General features: G+C 49.3%; 1 protein-coding gene across 6 annotated transcripts in view; it reads right to left on the minus strand.

Annotated features, from left to right (window-relative positions):
• Tacc2 (transforming acidic coiled-coil containing protein 2) overlaps nt 1–17226 on the minus strand; it is a 152523-nt gene that overhangs the window by 9560 nt on the left and 125737 nt on the right. For 3 of the 6 annotated variants that reach the window (XM_008827272.3, XM_029560724.1, XM_029560725.1), the window contains exons 6-12: nt 14452–14513; nt 13651–13766; nt 12390–12561; nt 11015–11155; nt 4366–4509; nt 3881–3957; nt 1914–1957 (exon numbers count right to left, since the gene is read on the minus strand). In XM_008827272.3, the coding sequence (XP_008825494.1) occupies nt 1914–1957; nt 3881–3957; nt 4366–4509; nt 11015–11155; nt 12390–12561; nt 13651–13766; nt 14452–14513 (756 nt within the window). Of the gene's footprint in view, nt 1–1913; nt 1958–3880; nt 3958–4365; nt 4510–10096; nt 10187–11014; nt 11156–12389; nt 12562–13650; nt 13767–14451; nt 14514–17226 lie in introns of all 6 variants that reach the window. The other 3 variants (XM_029560723.1, XM_008827273.3, XM_008827270.3) reach the window with 2 other exon arrangements.

Raw genomic sequence — 17226 nt, forward strand, 5'->3', positions numbered from 1 at the left:
GAAGCCCAAGGTCAGGCCAGCCTTTCTGGACACTGAATGTGGAAATTCTTCATTGTCAGCGCTTTGCCAGCACTTTCAATTTTTTTTTTTTTATCTCATCCATGTGCTCACAAATTCTTTTTTAATTCTTAAAAATATTTTTATTATTTTGTTTTATGTGTATGAGTGTATTGCCTGCATGTGTGCACCCATGTTGAGGTCAGAAGAAGGTGTTGGATTTCCAGGAACTGGAGTTTCAGATGGTTGTCAGATGTCATGTGGGTGCTGGGATTTGAACTCGGGTCGTCTTCAAGAGCAGCCAGTGCTCTTAACTGGTGAGCCATCTCTCCAGTCCATAAATTCTTTCAGCAACAGAGTATATTTTATTCTGATGGGAAGCATCCACCATGAGACCAGTGTGACTGAATGTCTCAGGAGCTCAGGGTGAAATGGCCTTAATTATCATAAGCCACAGTCAGCACTGTTCAGAGTTCAAGGAACTCAACTGTTGGTCCTCTATCTACTGTGCTATTTATCTTAAGATAAACTACATGTGGGATGGGAAAAATGTTTCAGAGGACTCCTGTGCTAGTGCAGAGTCTGGCCTGAATGCACAAACTTGGTTTGCAGTGACCTACAGTGTTCACTCCATGTATCTTTAGGAGACAAAGATTTTAAAAAACTGATCATCAGTTTTTTAAAATAAACAGACAGCCAGGCACATAAACATGAAGACACCTCTCCCAAATCCATTACTAGAAAAATGTGGGCTTAGAACTTTTCCAGGATTGTTTCCTATTACTGACAGGGAGGAAGCAAAGGAAAGGGCCAGTTCTATGTGACTCGTTAACTCGGGGCCTTCTTTCATTGCAGGCCTAAGGTAGTCTGCCAGACCAGGCTGCCCGGGATTCAGTGTTCCAATAGATTCTTGAGAGTGTGTCTGATCTCAGGGAAAAAGAGTGCTAGGATTGGGGTCTTCCAGCCACAAGAGGAAGGGCACCTGTAGGGAGTTGCCATGGTCCCACCACCTGGCCCTAGACATATGTGCTGAGGCTGTGTGGGGGACTTAGTCCCTTGACTCTATACTAAATGAGGGTTTTAAGGGCTTTAAGCCTATGTTTTTCTGCGAGCAAAAGCCAAAGCCGCCTTGCATCCCCGTAGCCAACCCCAATCTCTTTCCAAACACATAGTGCGCAGCCCCTGGTTGGTCAAATGGTAGCTATGGAGATGTGGAACAATGCAAGACATGCTGGCAGGTGTCTTCAGGCAGAGCCATGAGAGGGCCTGCTCTGGTTCCTCCTAAGGAACTGTTCTTGGAGGAGCTGGCTCTGAGGCTCTTCCTTCAACTCCAACTCAAATACTACTCCCCACTAGGCCAGATACCCACCCAGGGCCTGAGGACCCCAGGCCTGTACCCACCCAGGGCCGGAGCACCCCAGGCCTGACACCCACCAAGGGCCCGAGCATCCCAGACCTGCACCCACCCAGGGCCTGAGCATCCCAGGCCTGCACCCACCCAGGGCCCGAGCACACCAGGCCTGATACCCACCCAGGGCTTGAGCACCCCAGGCCTATACCCACCTAGGGCCTGAGTCCACCAGGCCAGCATCCACCCAAGACCCAAGCACACCAGGCCTACAACCACCCAGGGCCCACGCACCTCAGGCCTGCACCCACCTAGGACCTGAGCATACCAGGCTGGCACCCACCCAGGGCCCGAGCACCCCAGGCCTGTACCCACCCAGGGCCCGAGCACAGCAGGTCAGTACCCACCCAGGGCCCGAGCACAACAGGCTGGCACCCACCCAGGGCCCGAGCACCCCAGGCCTGCACCCACCCAGGGCCCGAGCACAACAGGCCAGTACCCACCCAGGGCCCGAGCACAACAGGCCTGCACCCACCCAGGGCCTGAGCACACCAGGCCTGATACCCACCGATCATCTGTGCGATGGTCTTCTCATACTCAGCCACGATTTTTCTGGAAGAAAGGGAAAGCATGTTGGTGCTGATAACAGGATGGTGTTTGATCTCAGTCCGCACAGCTGCACAGTGTGACCAATGAACAGTGGACAAACCTGCCTGGTCAGTGTTAGGCTCACACTTGCAGGGCTACCTCTATCCTTTATGATCTCCTTGTACTCAGCAATAGTTTCATTTTCCTGACACACAACTCCCAACTCACTGCATCCTGTTCAAACCCTGCAACATGCCCCCACCATTCACTCTGTGAAACAGAAGGTCAGACCGTCCCCCAGTGGCTGACCTTAAACACCGGCGTCATCTCCCTCATAAGCTTACCTTCCAGCCAGCTCACGGTCACAGTAACTCAGTACAGACAAAGGAGCTCTTTGCTCTGAGCTCCCACACCTCCGTGTGTTTATGCAGGTTTTTTACTCCTTATTTCTATCACTCAGAATCTCTCTCTCAAGGTCTAATTAAAACACTCTCTTGTCCAGGAAGCCTTCCTTGATTTCTCCTTGGGGCTTCCTAACAGTCTTGCTATACCCTCATCCAATGCCTCAGAGACATGAACCTGTCTCTGTTGAAGCAGATGCTCCTCCAAGTCCAAGGCCACTTTGTACGCCCTTGCAATTTTAAATTAAGATTTTTATTTATTTATTTTATGTGCATGAGCATTTTGCCTGCATGTATGTAAGTGCACTATGTTGTGCAATGCCCATGGAGGTCAGAAGAGGGGGTCAGATCCCCTGGAACTGGAGTTATGAACAATTATAATGGGAGCTGGGATTTGAACCTGGGTCCTCTGGAAGAGCAGTGAGTGCTCTTAACTGCTGAGTCATCTCTCCAGCCCCTTAATTAAAAAAAAAAATTCATTATTATTATTATTATTATTTAGTGTGTGAGTATGTACAGCTAATGTGTGTATGTGGGAAGATGAGGAAGTCAGAGGACAACTCTGTGGATCCAGGGATCAAACTCAGGTCATCAGGCTTATAAGGCAAGTGCCTTTACATGCTGAGCCATCTTACCCGCTCGCCCCCTTCAATTTTTGAAGCAGTGGATGGGCCTACAGGAATACTTGCTGAGGAATCTAAATAAGTAGTAGTCACACAAAAGCACCCAGCTTCTCCATCAGCCTGCCTTATAGCTGCCCCAAACAGTACGGTGCCAAGCAGCCCCTTCTCTCCAAGGATGATCTTCCGGAGGAGACGCAGGGATTCACCTGTGCTGCCTAGTGATTGGGCAAGCAGCGGCTCCATTCAGGAAGATACTACAGTGGCCTAGAAAACAGGGGCTGTGATTATCTAAGCCCTTTGCTAGAAATGCTCTGGAGACAGGAACACAACGGACTGTAAGCCCCTACCACTGTAATTGCAGCACTACAGGTCATAACAGTGGTGGCTGTATTTCTACTACAGTACGTAACAAATGAAAATAAATCTTTCAAGCAAGAGCTGGATTGTGGAACTGGAGGCTGGTGGGGAGAAAGAGCTTCCAGTATCCACATACTTCTCTGACTGGATTCTTTAGCACATGTATACACTTTTAGTAATAGTGATATGCTAAAATCACTCTTGTTGTGGCTGGAGAGATGGCTCCATGGTTAGGAGCACCTGCTGGCCTTGAGGACCCGAGTTCAGTTCCAAGCACCTATACTGAGTGGCTCACAACCTCCTGTAACTCCAGCTCCAGGGGGTTCTGATGCCTCTGGCTGCCGCAGGCACCTGCACTTACGTGCACATACTCACACACAGACATACACATGAATAAATAATTGAAATCCCTTAAAAACACTCCTATAAAAATATGAGCCTTGTATAAAAAAGGAAAAAAACTTCTATAGAAGACACTACTGAGGACAACCTGGGCTGTCAACCCAACTGCTGTCAGCCCACAGGCCGGCATCCTGGGCACTAGGAGTTCCAAGTTCCACACTGACCTCATCTCCATCACTTCCCGCCTGCTTTCTTCATATTTGTCCCTCCACTCTGAGACTTCTCTCTCCTTGGTGATGACCTAGGGTCAGGGAGAGGAAAAAGGTGGACCCCACATGAGTGTGTCCAGTTTTGACCACATCCAGGAGTTATCAAATGACAGAAACTTCCCACAAAGCCATGATTACATCCAGACAACTTCCCTGAAAAGGAGAAAGAAAGGAAACAGAGCCCAGGCTTCCTGAGGCCCACTGGGGAGCAGCTGAGACACGATGCCTTCTATAACCAATCAATCATGCCCGTTAGCATGGCAACCGGGTAGGCCAGAACCCATGCCGTGCCACCCACCTAGCCTGCAGTGTGCAGAGGGCAGTCTGTCTCCAAAGACACCAGCTTTGTGGGTAAACATGGTTAGTTATTGACTACTGGCAGTCCCAGATCCTGACCCAGCATCAGGAGTGTGGCCCTTCCTGACACCATGGCCCTGTACCTCTGCTCTGGCAACTTGGAGCGCAGAGTCCAAATCGGGCTGCTGGAACAGAAGGCTTGTGGGTTTTTCCACCTCTGTAGGTCCGATGCGGGTGTACAAGGCAGTTTTGGAGATAGAGACATCTGGAGGGAGAGCAGCTTCTCTCTGTGGAATGGGTTTTCATTAGAGAGAGAGAGAGAGAAAGTTACTGCAGATCGTATGACAAACAGGACTCCACCACTGCCTGGTGAACCACATTCAGTTGCATGGTTTTGAAACAAAGGACACCGAAAGCATGAGAAAATGCAGAGACTCATGAATGGGGAAATGCCAGGTCCAGGGGACGCAAAGCCCTCATGTTGTACCTGTGCAGGCACACGAATGGACTGATGGTGATGGCCTCAGAACTTGGAGCCCTGGGGGCCCAGCATGTCTGGGGCCTGCTTATCGCTGCCATTTATCAGACAGAGCCAGGTAGGCATGGTGTGTGAGAACCGGATCATCATTCTCCTGGCTCCACTTTTCGAATAACATCTTGCTGGGGGCTGATACTGAGTGCTAGTCTACGCTGCCTCGTTTTGAATAGCTGAAGATTAGATTATTTTTGTATGACTGGCCACATTTCAATTTGGTTGCAGTCATGTAGCTCAGTTTGAAAGGATATGATTTGCACAGAACTTGAGCTCTACTGCTATGGACCCTGTAGGTTCTGACAGCTAAAGTTTCTGGATGTAAGAGTATGTTGCCATCAGGTCTGTTATGTAACAGGGAAGTGGAAAGCTGGGGCCAATAACAATATCCATTTTAAAAGCTGATTCCCCCACCCCACCCTACTGATACTGACTTGAAGCTTTCTGGCCTTCTGGTGGGGACAGCCACCAGCCTCGGACAGGTAAGGAGGGGTCTGTGGTTAGCCTCCCCTATGCACAGAACGCTCAGCAACTTGCAACACGGCTGAGAGGTGGATGTTAGGAGCATCGTCAACTAGCATGGCCAGGCTTGTCAGTCCATTTTCACAGCAAGTCAGTCACCCTCCGTCCTATGCATTAACCTCACAGTGCTGTCATGGCTGCCAAGGTGGCCTCCGCTCTAGTTAAGAGTCCAAATCAATGCTGCAATGTGAGGTGACGGTGGCCTGATGGGCAGAATGGGACTTCTGTATCCTTGAGGAATTAGGAGAAAAAAATGAGCAGTGTAACATGGCAATTCGAGTTGTAGGAAGGGAAGGGGAAACAGGAGGGTGAGGGCTTACACAGATAAGATGAAAGCTTCATGGTCATGGAAAGGATGGCACTAAAGGCTCATCATCAGAATATTTATAACCACAGGAACAGGCAGCCCATATCTCACTACGGCACCAGGACCAAGGACCTGGGAAGGGGAGACAGCTTAGAAAACACAGGTAGAAGTGTAATGGATAGGACTAGAGTCAACAAGTTAGGGACAATTAGTGTACACATGCAAGGTGCACGGAGTAGTTTAGTTGTCCTGACAGAAAACATCTGTAGTCATTGGCCCTGCCTATCCTCAAGACCTTGAGGTCACTCTCAAATGGCGCTCATGATACCTGAATCCTAACTGTCCACGCCTGCCCTAAAGACCCTGAGCTTACCCACACGATTGGCTGTCAGAGCCAGGAGCACACAACCTGGTCAACCAGGGCCCACAGATGCATTCACATGTCAGGTGGAGTGTCAAGACCGCAGTCTCTGGTCCTGAAGAGGTCTGTTTTTGGACATCTGACTAGAGCACAGGATAGCAGCTCTTGGCAGCAGGCAGAGACACCCCTCAGCAAACAGAGCACCCCCAGGTACCAGAGCAGACTCTGCATGGCAGGCTTGCCTCTCTGTCTTTGTAATGTTTTGCATAGCTCTACCTGTCTTAAGGGAAATGTCTCACAAGTAACTAGAAACTACAGCCAGAAATCACCACACATTGGATTTAGAAACACTCATGAACACAGAATCCTGAAGAGGACTTAAAAAGGGGGGTGGGAAACTAAAATAAAAATCCAAAATGAAATGAACACAACGTTAGGGCTACCAAGCTCAGCCCAGCTCTTCTACAAAGAGCAAAGGATCAGAGAGATTGGTCTGAAGAGTTTCCCAATGAGATCCAAATCGGAACCAAAGTAAAGCGGCTCTCTGCAGTACAAGAGAAAATCATTTGTTTTTTTGTTTGTTTGAGACAGGGTTTCCCATTAGCCCCAGATGGCCTGGATTTCATTTTGTAGACCAGGCTGGCCTCGATCTCACAGATAGCCATCTGCCTCTGCCTCCCAAGGGCTGGGATTAAAGGCGTGTGCCACCACACCAAAACCAAGAAAATGAATTTAATGAAAACTGACTTTCATCACACTGGGCAGGGGTTGTTAAGCTCCTAAAGTCCCCTGAAACAAAGAAAGAAATGAAATAAATAAAACGCAGAGGTTTCTAAGAAGATGCAAAGGGACCTGACCCAACAGAGTGATTCCCTGACATTCTTTATCACAGCCACCTGGAGTTTTCACATGGCTTTGGGACCCACTTAAATCACTGCCATCAAGTATCTCTGTGTTATAAAGTTCAGGATTCACAGCCCGTTTTTTCCTTACAACAGGAATGTTTGCAAGTGAAGCTAAAAGGTTTGTCTCTCACTAATATTTTAAGATTAGTTATTTTTAAATCAAGTTTTATTTCTTTCACGCAGTATCAGACTTGCTACTTCACAGGCCTAAAATGTCACCAGAATCATAGTTAGTAAAATGAGAAATGACCACAACCCCAAAGGCACAGACCTCTGCTGTTGCCTCATCCTCTACGTTTCCTTAAGTCCTGGGCACTGAGAAGGTCTCTCAGATCCTTAAGCCTGGGGTCCTGTTGGCCTTGCAGCTAGAGCCCTTTTATACTGGGACCCATGATTCTCCTTGTGACCCTTCTCTGTTTTCAGGCCTTGGGGGTGGGGCAGGGCATCATCATCATCACTGCCCCAAGAGCAGTCGGAGGTCAACTGTGGAAGTGCAGATTTGAGACTGTGGGGGAACCATGGGGAAAGGCTAGGGACTAAGAAAACTAAGCTAAGGTTTTGAGTGTGGGCTGAGGGATCTGGGCCACATGACACCATCCAGACAGGAGAGGGATCTTGGTCAGATGCTGCCCCATCCAAATCCGGCAGGAGGTGGAAGCAATGGCTTCACACCTCTGCCCCACTCTATGGAAAGCATCATCACCAGGCACCGGCCAGTTGTGCCTTCCCAAGTCAAGACTTGGCCTCCCCGTTTGTAAAACACAGGCTCCGGGCACCAAGCTGGGGAGTAAACTGAAGCCCTCGACTGTTCTCGGAACGCCAGAGACAGGACAGTAAGGCTGAGTGTGTGGATCCTGGGGTTGCTGCCCTGTATGTATGCAGAGGGCCTGCTCAGACTCAGTCCTTAGGAGCAAAGCAAACTTCATTCCACCAGAAGCAAGTGGGAGAAAAGCAACTAGGCCACAGCCAGACGCTCCAGCTCCTTGGGACTTCCTCCCAGCTCTAATGGATTTTGACCAGTGAGACAGTCTCTCGCAGTTCTGTTTTCACCGATTCATCTCCGTCTCAAAGCTGCTCCAGGAACAACCAGCACCCCCCTGCCCCCATTTCCTGCTGATTTTCATACCCTCAAAATGCTATTCTTCCAAGTGATTTCATTTTTGTGTGAGCCACAGCTTAAGCCAAGGCTGCCAGGAAGATGGGACTCTTAGCGCCTGGGACTGAGAGGTGGGGCAGACGGGACCCATAGCCACTGTTTTCTGTCTATACACCAACTGTTTCTGATGCAGAGAGGGGCCATCAAGCATGTGCACGAGAAAGACCCCCATGGGGGGGGTCACCCTGCATCGAAGTCACAGAGCCCCCTAAGGCTGGCTACAGCAGGGCATCTATTTTCCATGGGCCATGAGTGCCAGATTCCCAAAGTGACATGTTATGCAGTAAAATGTCCCCTCCACCCAAGACAGTGCTGACTTCAGAGTATTCTGAGGAGGCCAGGGGCGGCTGGGCTACCTTTCAAGCCCTACCCCAGGGATCTGTGTGGAGTTGCTGTCTAAATCAAAACTGAGACACATGCTCTGGGAACAGACTGTCACCGATAGGACTGTCTCCTGCACTCTCAGGAGACAGGGTCCACCGGTCCCCCAGAAGGCTTCATACCAGGGGGATCTACTTATCAGAAGGTGCTGAATTCCACTTCAACCTTTTTCAGGACAAGACTATGCTGTATTTATAGTGGTCAGACTTTAGGCAACTTAGTCTCTAAGACAGTCCATAAAGATTCAAGAAATAAATCCAGTGGGGGTTAGTTTTCAGTGCTTGGTGCTGTCTAAAAATCTCCTTTCATGTAAATTCAACCCAAGTTCACGGTTTGGCAGTAAGAACAAAGGCACCTCTGATTTGTGTTTACATTACTGTCCCTGCCCTACATCCCATTGTCCCCAGTCTGGATACCCAAAATATAACCCCACTGTGCCTAGTAGAGGCCCTCCTTTGGGCTAAAGCCGAGGAGATCGCATATAGGTGCCCTTGGGATGAAGCAGAGGCCTGCTCTTCGACCGCAGCAGGGAGTTCCTCTGAAAGTAACCTATGATGTGAGATTGACAGATGGGATCTATTGGTGACCCCAGTTCTAGTCCCCACAGGGTGGTGAACCACTGCCACACATCTGTCTTTCCCAATCTGTAAACTGAGACTCGACTCTGCTCCCCAAGGATCCACTTATTAAGCAAAGTACAGCGCAAGCCAACAGTACCTTTTCGTTACTGCACACAAATATGTACCAGGTGTGCCAAGCACCAGGCTATCGTCCACACGTGTGGTCCTCAGGGCCACAGGCACACTCTGAGGAGCTCCATCTCAGAGGCAGGAAAACTGAGGTGCACCAAGGTTCACTAACTCATTTAAGGTTCAAGCCACAGGACACAAGTGGGGTCCAGCCCTGGTCTGACACACTCGGGGGGCTGGGGGAGTGGGACTGGGGCCACAGCTCACTGGAAGCCTGAGGGTAAGAGCCCACCTATATGTCTTCATCACATTGTTAAGATGATTACCCCAAGTCTGGAGGCCAGGCAGAAAGACCTCTGAATAAATGGCACCTCCACTCAAAAGCAGAGGCTGGCACACTCTGGTCTGCGACCAAACGGTGTGCTGACCTTCCTATGAGGGGGGAACAAAGAATTGTCCTGAACAGGGCACTTCTCTGCATACGTCTGAGGCTGCATTGGTACTGCATGACAATTGAGACTGACCATGTGCCCTGCACACCCGGGGTGTTTACTCGGGCTCTTTATTCTTGTCGCCAGCATCATGCCACGTCTTTTTTCACTTCCCTCTGACAACTGACTCTCAGTAAAGTTAGATGGAAACTTCTAGAAAACAGAAAAGTTGTAAATTCTGTTTCATAGAGAGGCAAAGGATATCTGTAGGAAAGAAAGCTAACCCCAATTTTTTCTGTCCTGATGAACGAGTAGTAACCTGTTGTTCATCTAACAAGTCTGCCACCTTATTCCAAGCTGTCTTTATCCCCTGCGTTCTGCACTGGCTTCTCCCATCTGCTGGGTTCTTCATTCTTACACATGTGCTCAGTGTGTGTTTATGGAAGAGTTACACTTTCAGTTTTGGGGAAATCACACTTCATGGGACACCCACAATGCTCGCCTGGCCAATGGTTAGCAAAGCAGCCCTGGAACCCCAGGGCACACACAGCACTCCCAGGAGGCAGCGCACTGCAGTGGCAAACTGGTACCTTGGTGTCCTGGCGGCTGCGGGAGGCCAGGGCGATCTGCCTGGCCAGCTTCAGGGCTTCTATCCGCATGATGGCAAACTCTAACTCCTCCTGCCCGGGGGTTGGGGTTGGGGGGTGAGCAAACCGCAGGGAAATACATCAAGACAGACAGCATGTTTCCCACACCCAGGAATGAATGTGCCATGTAAATGCGTTATGACAGGTACTGGGGGAAACATACGCTCAGCTTTCTTTCACAACAAACACCTCAGCAGATCATGAAAGAGGGGCTTAACCTTTTTGGAAAAAAAAAAATCACTCTTATGGATGTCTGTCAAGAAGTACCGTGCAGTCAAACATGAAATGATTTTCAAACTAGGATCTCAATTCTTACTCTACTCTGATTTCTTCCCTATAGTTTTTTTATCAAGTTGGCCAACACTTTCCACCAAAGGTTGTGCATCTCTCAAATGATTGATAATGATCTCTCTGGGTTTGGTCTGCCGCCTAGTTCAGGGGACAGCAAATTGTCTTTCTGGTTCCAGATGTAAGACTGAGTCCAGATGTTACCTCAATGGGAATCTGGGATTGCCTTGTGTACATAAACATCTTGGCCTGCCCTGATGCCTTTGGTTCAGTGAATAAATCATAAACACTGCCTTTGGGGGCGGGGTATCAATATATCTGAAAAATGACTGTTTGAACCAATTTCCCAATTGAAATCAAAATGGTTCATTCAATACGTAACCACATAATTTATATGATTCTGACATCCTGGATATAACACACACATATATCAGTGTTTGAGGGGAAGACAATTCATCTGGAACTTTCTCAGACATTCCTCATTAAGTCCTGCCCCAGCTCAATTTGGCTCAGAGGTTCATTTTCTACTGAGGTTTTGACAAACTCCCAAAAGGTCACATGTGGGCTACAAACCTGAAGTTTCTGAGCAAATACTGGGGGGTTCTTTTCTGCTAGGTCAGGCTCCAGATAGTCAAGTGCACCACAGAGAGAGGCAGGATGGGCCAGCCTGCTGAGGAGGGCGTCCGCAGAGGCAAAGGCACCCTCCGGAGCTGTCTGAAGGCCGGCAGAGAGGAAGATGGAAGAAAAATAGAGGAGAGCAGAGAGATATTGATTGCAGGCAAGAACCATGTGCCCTTCCACTGGGCACTGCTGCCATAAGGCTAGAGAGAACACCAGTTAGGGGCCCATATGCACACCGCCACCAGGATGAATTCTCAACTGCTGGTAATGGGTGCTTTGAGACTGCAGGCCCAATCCCCTCTCCCCAAAGCAGGGCTTCAGGTGCCCTCCCCAACATGAGCCACCCTCACTCCCTGGCCAGTGGATGGGAGCCATGTGACCACTGCTTCTTTATTTGAAACATCTCCATGGGTGGTAAGCAAGCTAGCTGATGGGCTTTCAACATGCCAATATTACGTCAAGAAAAATAGCACCAAGAATAGATACCAAAGGAAGTAAGGTTTGGGTAAGGGCTATTTCTCAACATTGAAAAGATGAGTTTGACTGAAAAGCAGCTCCTGGGAGGGCTGGAAGAGCATCAGAGGCCAACTTTGCAGGAGGTGAGCGATGGGCACGTCTGCCATAGTGTTTATTTACAAGTTCAGTTCACATCTAGACCCTTTAGTTGTTTATGATCGTGTTTCCAGTATCCAACTCAGCATGCAATTCTCACACACATAGAAAGTGCCTGGTAAACACTTGCGGGAGATAAATGAAGTTGTCTAATATAGAGCATGACACATTTAGAACATAGTGAATCAATGGCTTCAAACCTGTATGAGGATTGCTAGGAAAGAGGGAAAAGAAAAATATAATTGACCCAGGTTGGCCCATCTATGACATGTAGAAGACCTCCACATGGGTGTACTATACTCTGTGGAGACCACATATAACCCACAGGGAGTGGGGTGGATAAGGCTTTCGGCTCAGGGCTATGGACCCTGCAAAGCCTCAGCAGCAGTTGGGAGAGGAGTAGTTGAAGTCCTGGTCCATGATCAGGAGAAATCTCTCATCATTGAGACTCAGAACAAACAGCTGATCCCCCAAAAGAGAGTACTCTTTGCTAAACCCTTCTCTGTCTTGCCATGGAGGCTCTTGGAGAGACAGAAGCTGGCTGATCGTAGCTAGAAATGAAGGGCTTTCCCTCATCATGATACTGTGGGGTCTCCTAGACTGAGTCCTGTGGTATGGGAGCTAGAGTGGGGCCCCATAGTCACATGACTGGTAATGGCACCCAGTGGCCCTAGCCTTATCCCCAGTGATCACAGGGCCCTCTGACAAGACTTACGATTTCAATCGCCTCTGCAGGGGTGCCCAAGGTCATGGCCTCCAGCTCCTTCTGGGAGGATTTCTCTGGCACCTGCAAGAGTGGCTCCTGGTTGGAGGCCAGTCCGCGTGTGACAGGATGCTGGAGTTTAGTTGCAGCATTCACAAGGGCTTCTGTGTCCTCAAAACTTGACCTAAAGAAGCAAAGGCCATTGTTAGGGTCTTCTCCTTCGCAACCCACTGAAACCTACAGGAAACCCTGAGAGCTAACGTCCTACAAAACCCTGGACTTCCAAGGCTGTGTTCCCAGAGGGATGTGGGCCAGGTTTTCAGTGGCCACGTGGCTTCAGAGGGAGGCCGTGATCCAGCCCTGACTAAGGGCCAACTGATGAGAGAGGAACAGCACAGACACAATTGGCTGAGGGGACCCAGCTCTGGAGCTTAGCAGCTAGCTGACAGTTGCTTGGTTGTATACCCTGAGGAAAGACATTGGGTATCACACCCCAGTTTCCTTTTCTAGAAGACGGAGACCATGTACCTTTGTAAGGATAAAATGAGATGCTGTACCCAACACAGTGCTGTCACATGGTACCACTCCTGCTGAGATGCTGTCACTGCCTCCCTCATTACCACCACCTATCCACCTGGGTGGATTTTGGTCTGCAGGTTCCTCAGTAAGTAAGAGAAACCAAGCAAGACTGACACAGCAGGCAGAGAGGGGAGATGATGGCCCAAATCAGAGCCATGCCCCACACTTCCGCAACCAAAACCACACCATTCACCAAACCAACCTCACCCGGCAAGTGAGGATGTTAACACTCACATTAATAACAAATGTTTGTCAAACATCTTATGTGTGCCAGGCACTCTGATGTAGGCTTTCCATAGAACATATCCATCACTTGTCTGTAGCTGCTCTGGAAACTGACACCCTCCTTTAATCTCCCTAAATCCCTAGAAGCCACTTTAATCCTTTCATTTTACACTTAGGGAAACCGACGCACAGGAGGTCCAAGTAACGCCCACCAGGTATAGAGGCAGGACTTAGTTTCCACACTGTCTCCCATTAGACAGATGACAGAATGAAGTTTGTGGACTGGGGTCAGGGGAGGTTCTGGGGGATGCTGGCAGTCAGCTGTTAAAGATTTCACCTTCATTCAAAGGTATAAAAGCAATGCATCTACATCCTTGTGGACAGAGTTGAAGCCTGGCTAATGGTGGGAAGGTACATGGGAGATTGGGGGTCTTTGGCCTAAGCCACAGCTCTCACCACAGAGTCATACCCTGAACATGGCGTTGGGGAGTCCGACATCCGGACCGGAGGAGACTTGACAGGACTCTCCTGAGAAGTGTCAAACATAAGGTACAAGGCCTGCTTCTTCGGAGCGTCATCATCCTGCTGTGGGAATCATGTCACATGTCAGCTGGGTACAGTGGCCTGAGCACGCCACCCAGGTGAAAACCAGAGCATTGGTCATAAGGAACAAGTAAAGTAAGCCTTCAGTTTTTGCAAGGGTCGGGGCAGAGGGGAGAAAGCGGGAGGTGGCTAGGAGAGGGCCTGAGGGTAGGCGAGGAGGGCACATGGAAACCCAAGGAATGACCCAAATGGTGCTGCCATGTGCCCTGTTCAGCCCCTGGGGCTCATGGGCCACACGGGCAGAACATGCTGGTGCTGAGGATGAAGAGAGGGCAGGGCAAGGTCTCAAGCCTGACAGTGGAATAGGGGACATCCCTGACCCTGAGTGGCGGCACTGCCACTGAGGCCCAAGAGAGAAATGGGGTAGTGGGTTTGGCTAGAAAGGACAAGGACCCTCTCCCTGGCTGAGTAGAGGCCATGGCGGGGCTAAGGCTCAGAACCCTGAGAGTCCAGGTGTGTTTAGAGTCTACAGAGGAGCTGGGCACCAGCTATGCAGTACATGGCTACAAGGGAGGAAAGGAGTTTATGGTAAGGTGGTCAGACTTGAGCCCTAAGCCCAGGAAAGGGGACTGACGTCTATGCAATGGGACAACTCAGAGGGACTCCTGTACAACCTGCTGGAAACCCCAAAGAAGCCTTGCAAGGGCCAGTATATGGAGAAACTTACAGGCACAGAGGGGCCAAGCTTTTCCATGTATTCAATTTCATAGGAGTTTCTGTAATCCAAGTCTGCAAAAGAAACACCAGTGAGATGAGCAGCAGGAGCGAAAAATGGAAAGAGCTGGCCTGGCAGGGAGGGCTCTGAGCGTTGGGGAACGCTGCTGACCACCAACTTCTGAGGCGGCCACCAGCGAGGCACGGCGTAGCAATTTTCACAGCCCGGCCAGAAGGGGCTTCTGCCCTTAGCGAGCGTGAGTGCCGAGGAAATGAACCGGTGTGACCATACCACACGCAGGTCTGCAGGGAACAGACCTGAGCACTTCAGCGTTCAGACTCGATCGCCTATGTGCTTTACTCTAAAATCTCAAGGGCTCCACACAGAATGACATGTCATGGTGGCATCTTGGAACTGGACCTGTCCTTGTTACTGTCTGTGAATTCAGTCCCACTCTGAACCCAGGGACGAGGAGTCATTCCTCTAGTGTGGCTTCAAAGAGAAGCTTCACAAGTCACCTGGACATGTCCCCAAATTCTACCGGCAGGGCTGATTTCTGACATTTTGAGGAAATCTTGTATTGAAGCTGGTTTTAGGACTCTCTCTTCAGCTGGGTCTGGGGTCCTGTAATCTCAGCTACTGGGGAGGCCGAGGCAGGAGCACTGTGGGTTCAATGCCTGCCTGGGCTACAGAGTAGAGTTCAAAGTTAGTCTGGGTAACTTAGTGAGGAAACCCTGTCTCAAAATGGAAAAAAATAAAAAGGGCTGGAGGGGGCTCAGGTGTAAGCTGTAGAAGACTTGCCCAGAATGCACAAGGCCCTAGGCATAATCCCCAAGACAAGGAAGGACGAAATGAAGGAAATCTCATCTTTTTACATTCTAAACCTCACAGGGTAGGCATGCCAAATCCAGTTTTAGCCCCTCTCTCACACCAGGCCACACACAGCTGTCAGGCCACGAAGGGTTGAAGCAATGGCACCAACTGGCACATGTCTTTAAAACTTCAGGGAAGGGTGAGCCTCTGAAGTATGTGGCAGTTCCACGCTGAAGAGGCCCACAGCCATTTTTAAAGAGGCCTCTCCTATCCCAGGATCACTTTTGAGAATTATTTCACACTGGGGCATTGCACAGCAAAGAGGACAGCTTTCCTGAATCTAATTGCTAGAGCTTTTCTAGGAAAGTGTCCTGGGCAGAAGCCAGAAGGATCTTCATTCCTAGGACCAGGGAGGTCCACTCACTGGACTATTCTGTGCCTATCAACTTGTCAACAAAATGAAAGTCAAAGGGAGAGGCTGTGCTGGATAAGAGGACAGAAGTCCCACCAGGAGTTATGCAAACGTGAGGGATTGTGACCAGACCTAGTAGAGTTCTCAAACGTGATGCTACATTAAGGAGATGACAGAGAGCCCTTTGGAGAGGGATGAGGAGACTGCCTCAGCCTTCCCTGTCTCCCTTCTAAATGTCCATTGTGAGACATTTGAGCGTGACCATCCAAAGGGGCACCTTCCCTCTGCTGGGTGTGGGAAGAGGCTGATGCAACTGCATGTCAGGGGACAAGGACTACCAGATGGCCACTCAGATCTGTGGGTCTAAAAGCAACTCTCTTAGGGTCTCTTGGACCAGAGGCAGGTGGTCCCACATTTTCTATCTTTTCCATGCCACCATGTCTGTAAACATTGCACAAGAGAAGAACATTCATGAAACAAGTAAGCACATGTGTAGTTTTCAATCCAAGTTAATAATCACTGGGAGGTTATAGAGAAAACAGAGTTAGTGGACATATTATAATGCCCAGATAGGGCATTGCAACCATATGGGCATTTGCTAAACTAGTTTCCTCTGAAGTTCTGAAATAATAAAGACACCTTGAAGCGATTCAGCACCCAGGCAGGAACATGGCTAGCTCACTCTTACTCTATAAATGAAGGCAGGAAGCCTGGTCAGCTCTTACCTCCCTAGCAGAGCAGAACAGTGACCCCAGGCAGACCCAGCCTCTGTGGATCACCCTGAGCCAAGTCTTAACTTAATGTGGGGCAGTACAAAGCTTGGGGGAGGAAATGAAACCGTGTATGCAAAATGGTAATCCCTGCTTTCCTGTCCTCTCCTATAGAATGTGTGTTACTGTGAATGTGTTCAGACAGTAATTATAATGCCTAACCCAACATTTCCTTTTCCTACGGTTGGTGAGTTCCAGGTGAGAAAGTCTTAGATCACAGCTACAGCTGTGTCTTGAATCATTCCAAAGATCACACCAGCACCCAGAATGGGCCTGGTGTCGCTGAACTTGACCTTATTAAAAGATCAAGAGGGAAGATCTGATAACACATCCAGTTTCCACATCCAGGGTTTGTTACAGCGATGGATACAGCAGTGTCAACACCTCCCAACGACTGTGTCTTCACATGGATGGATTCTCCATCACCTAACAGCTAAAACTATGGAGGCCATTTCCCAAATCTCTATCACTGTTTTCCAAGGAGGCAGGGTTAACAGAGTTGTGTTTCAAACTTAAATATATGCCTATTTATTGAATTGTGTGTGTCTGTGTGTGAATGCACATTCATAAATGTGAGTGTGGGTGTGTGCATACCACAGCAGTCGTGTGGAGGTCAGAGGACAACTTCAGATATCAATCTTGCCTTCCACCTTGAGATAGGCTCTTGGTTTTTCGCCCCTTACACTGAATATGTCAGCATGTCAGGCTAGCTGGCCCGAGAGCTTCTGAGGAGTCTCTGTCTCTACCTCCATCTTTCTGTAGGAGTGCTGGGATTACAGACACTTGCACTAT

Source organism: Nannospalax galili, unplaced genomic scaffold (genome assembly GCF_000622305.1).
Source record: "Nannospalax galili isolate Female #2095 unplaced genomic scaffold, S.galili_v1.0 scaffold31, whole genome shotgun sequence".
Classification (NCBI taxonomy): domain Eukaryota; kingdom Metazoa; phylum Chordata; class Mammalia; order Rodentia; family Spalacidae; genus Nannospalax; species Nannospalax galili.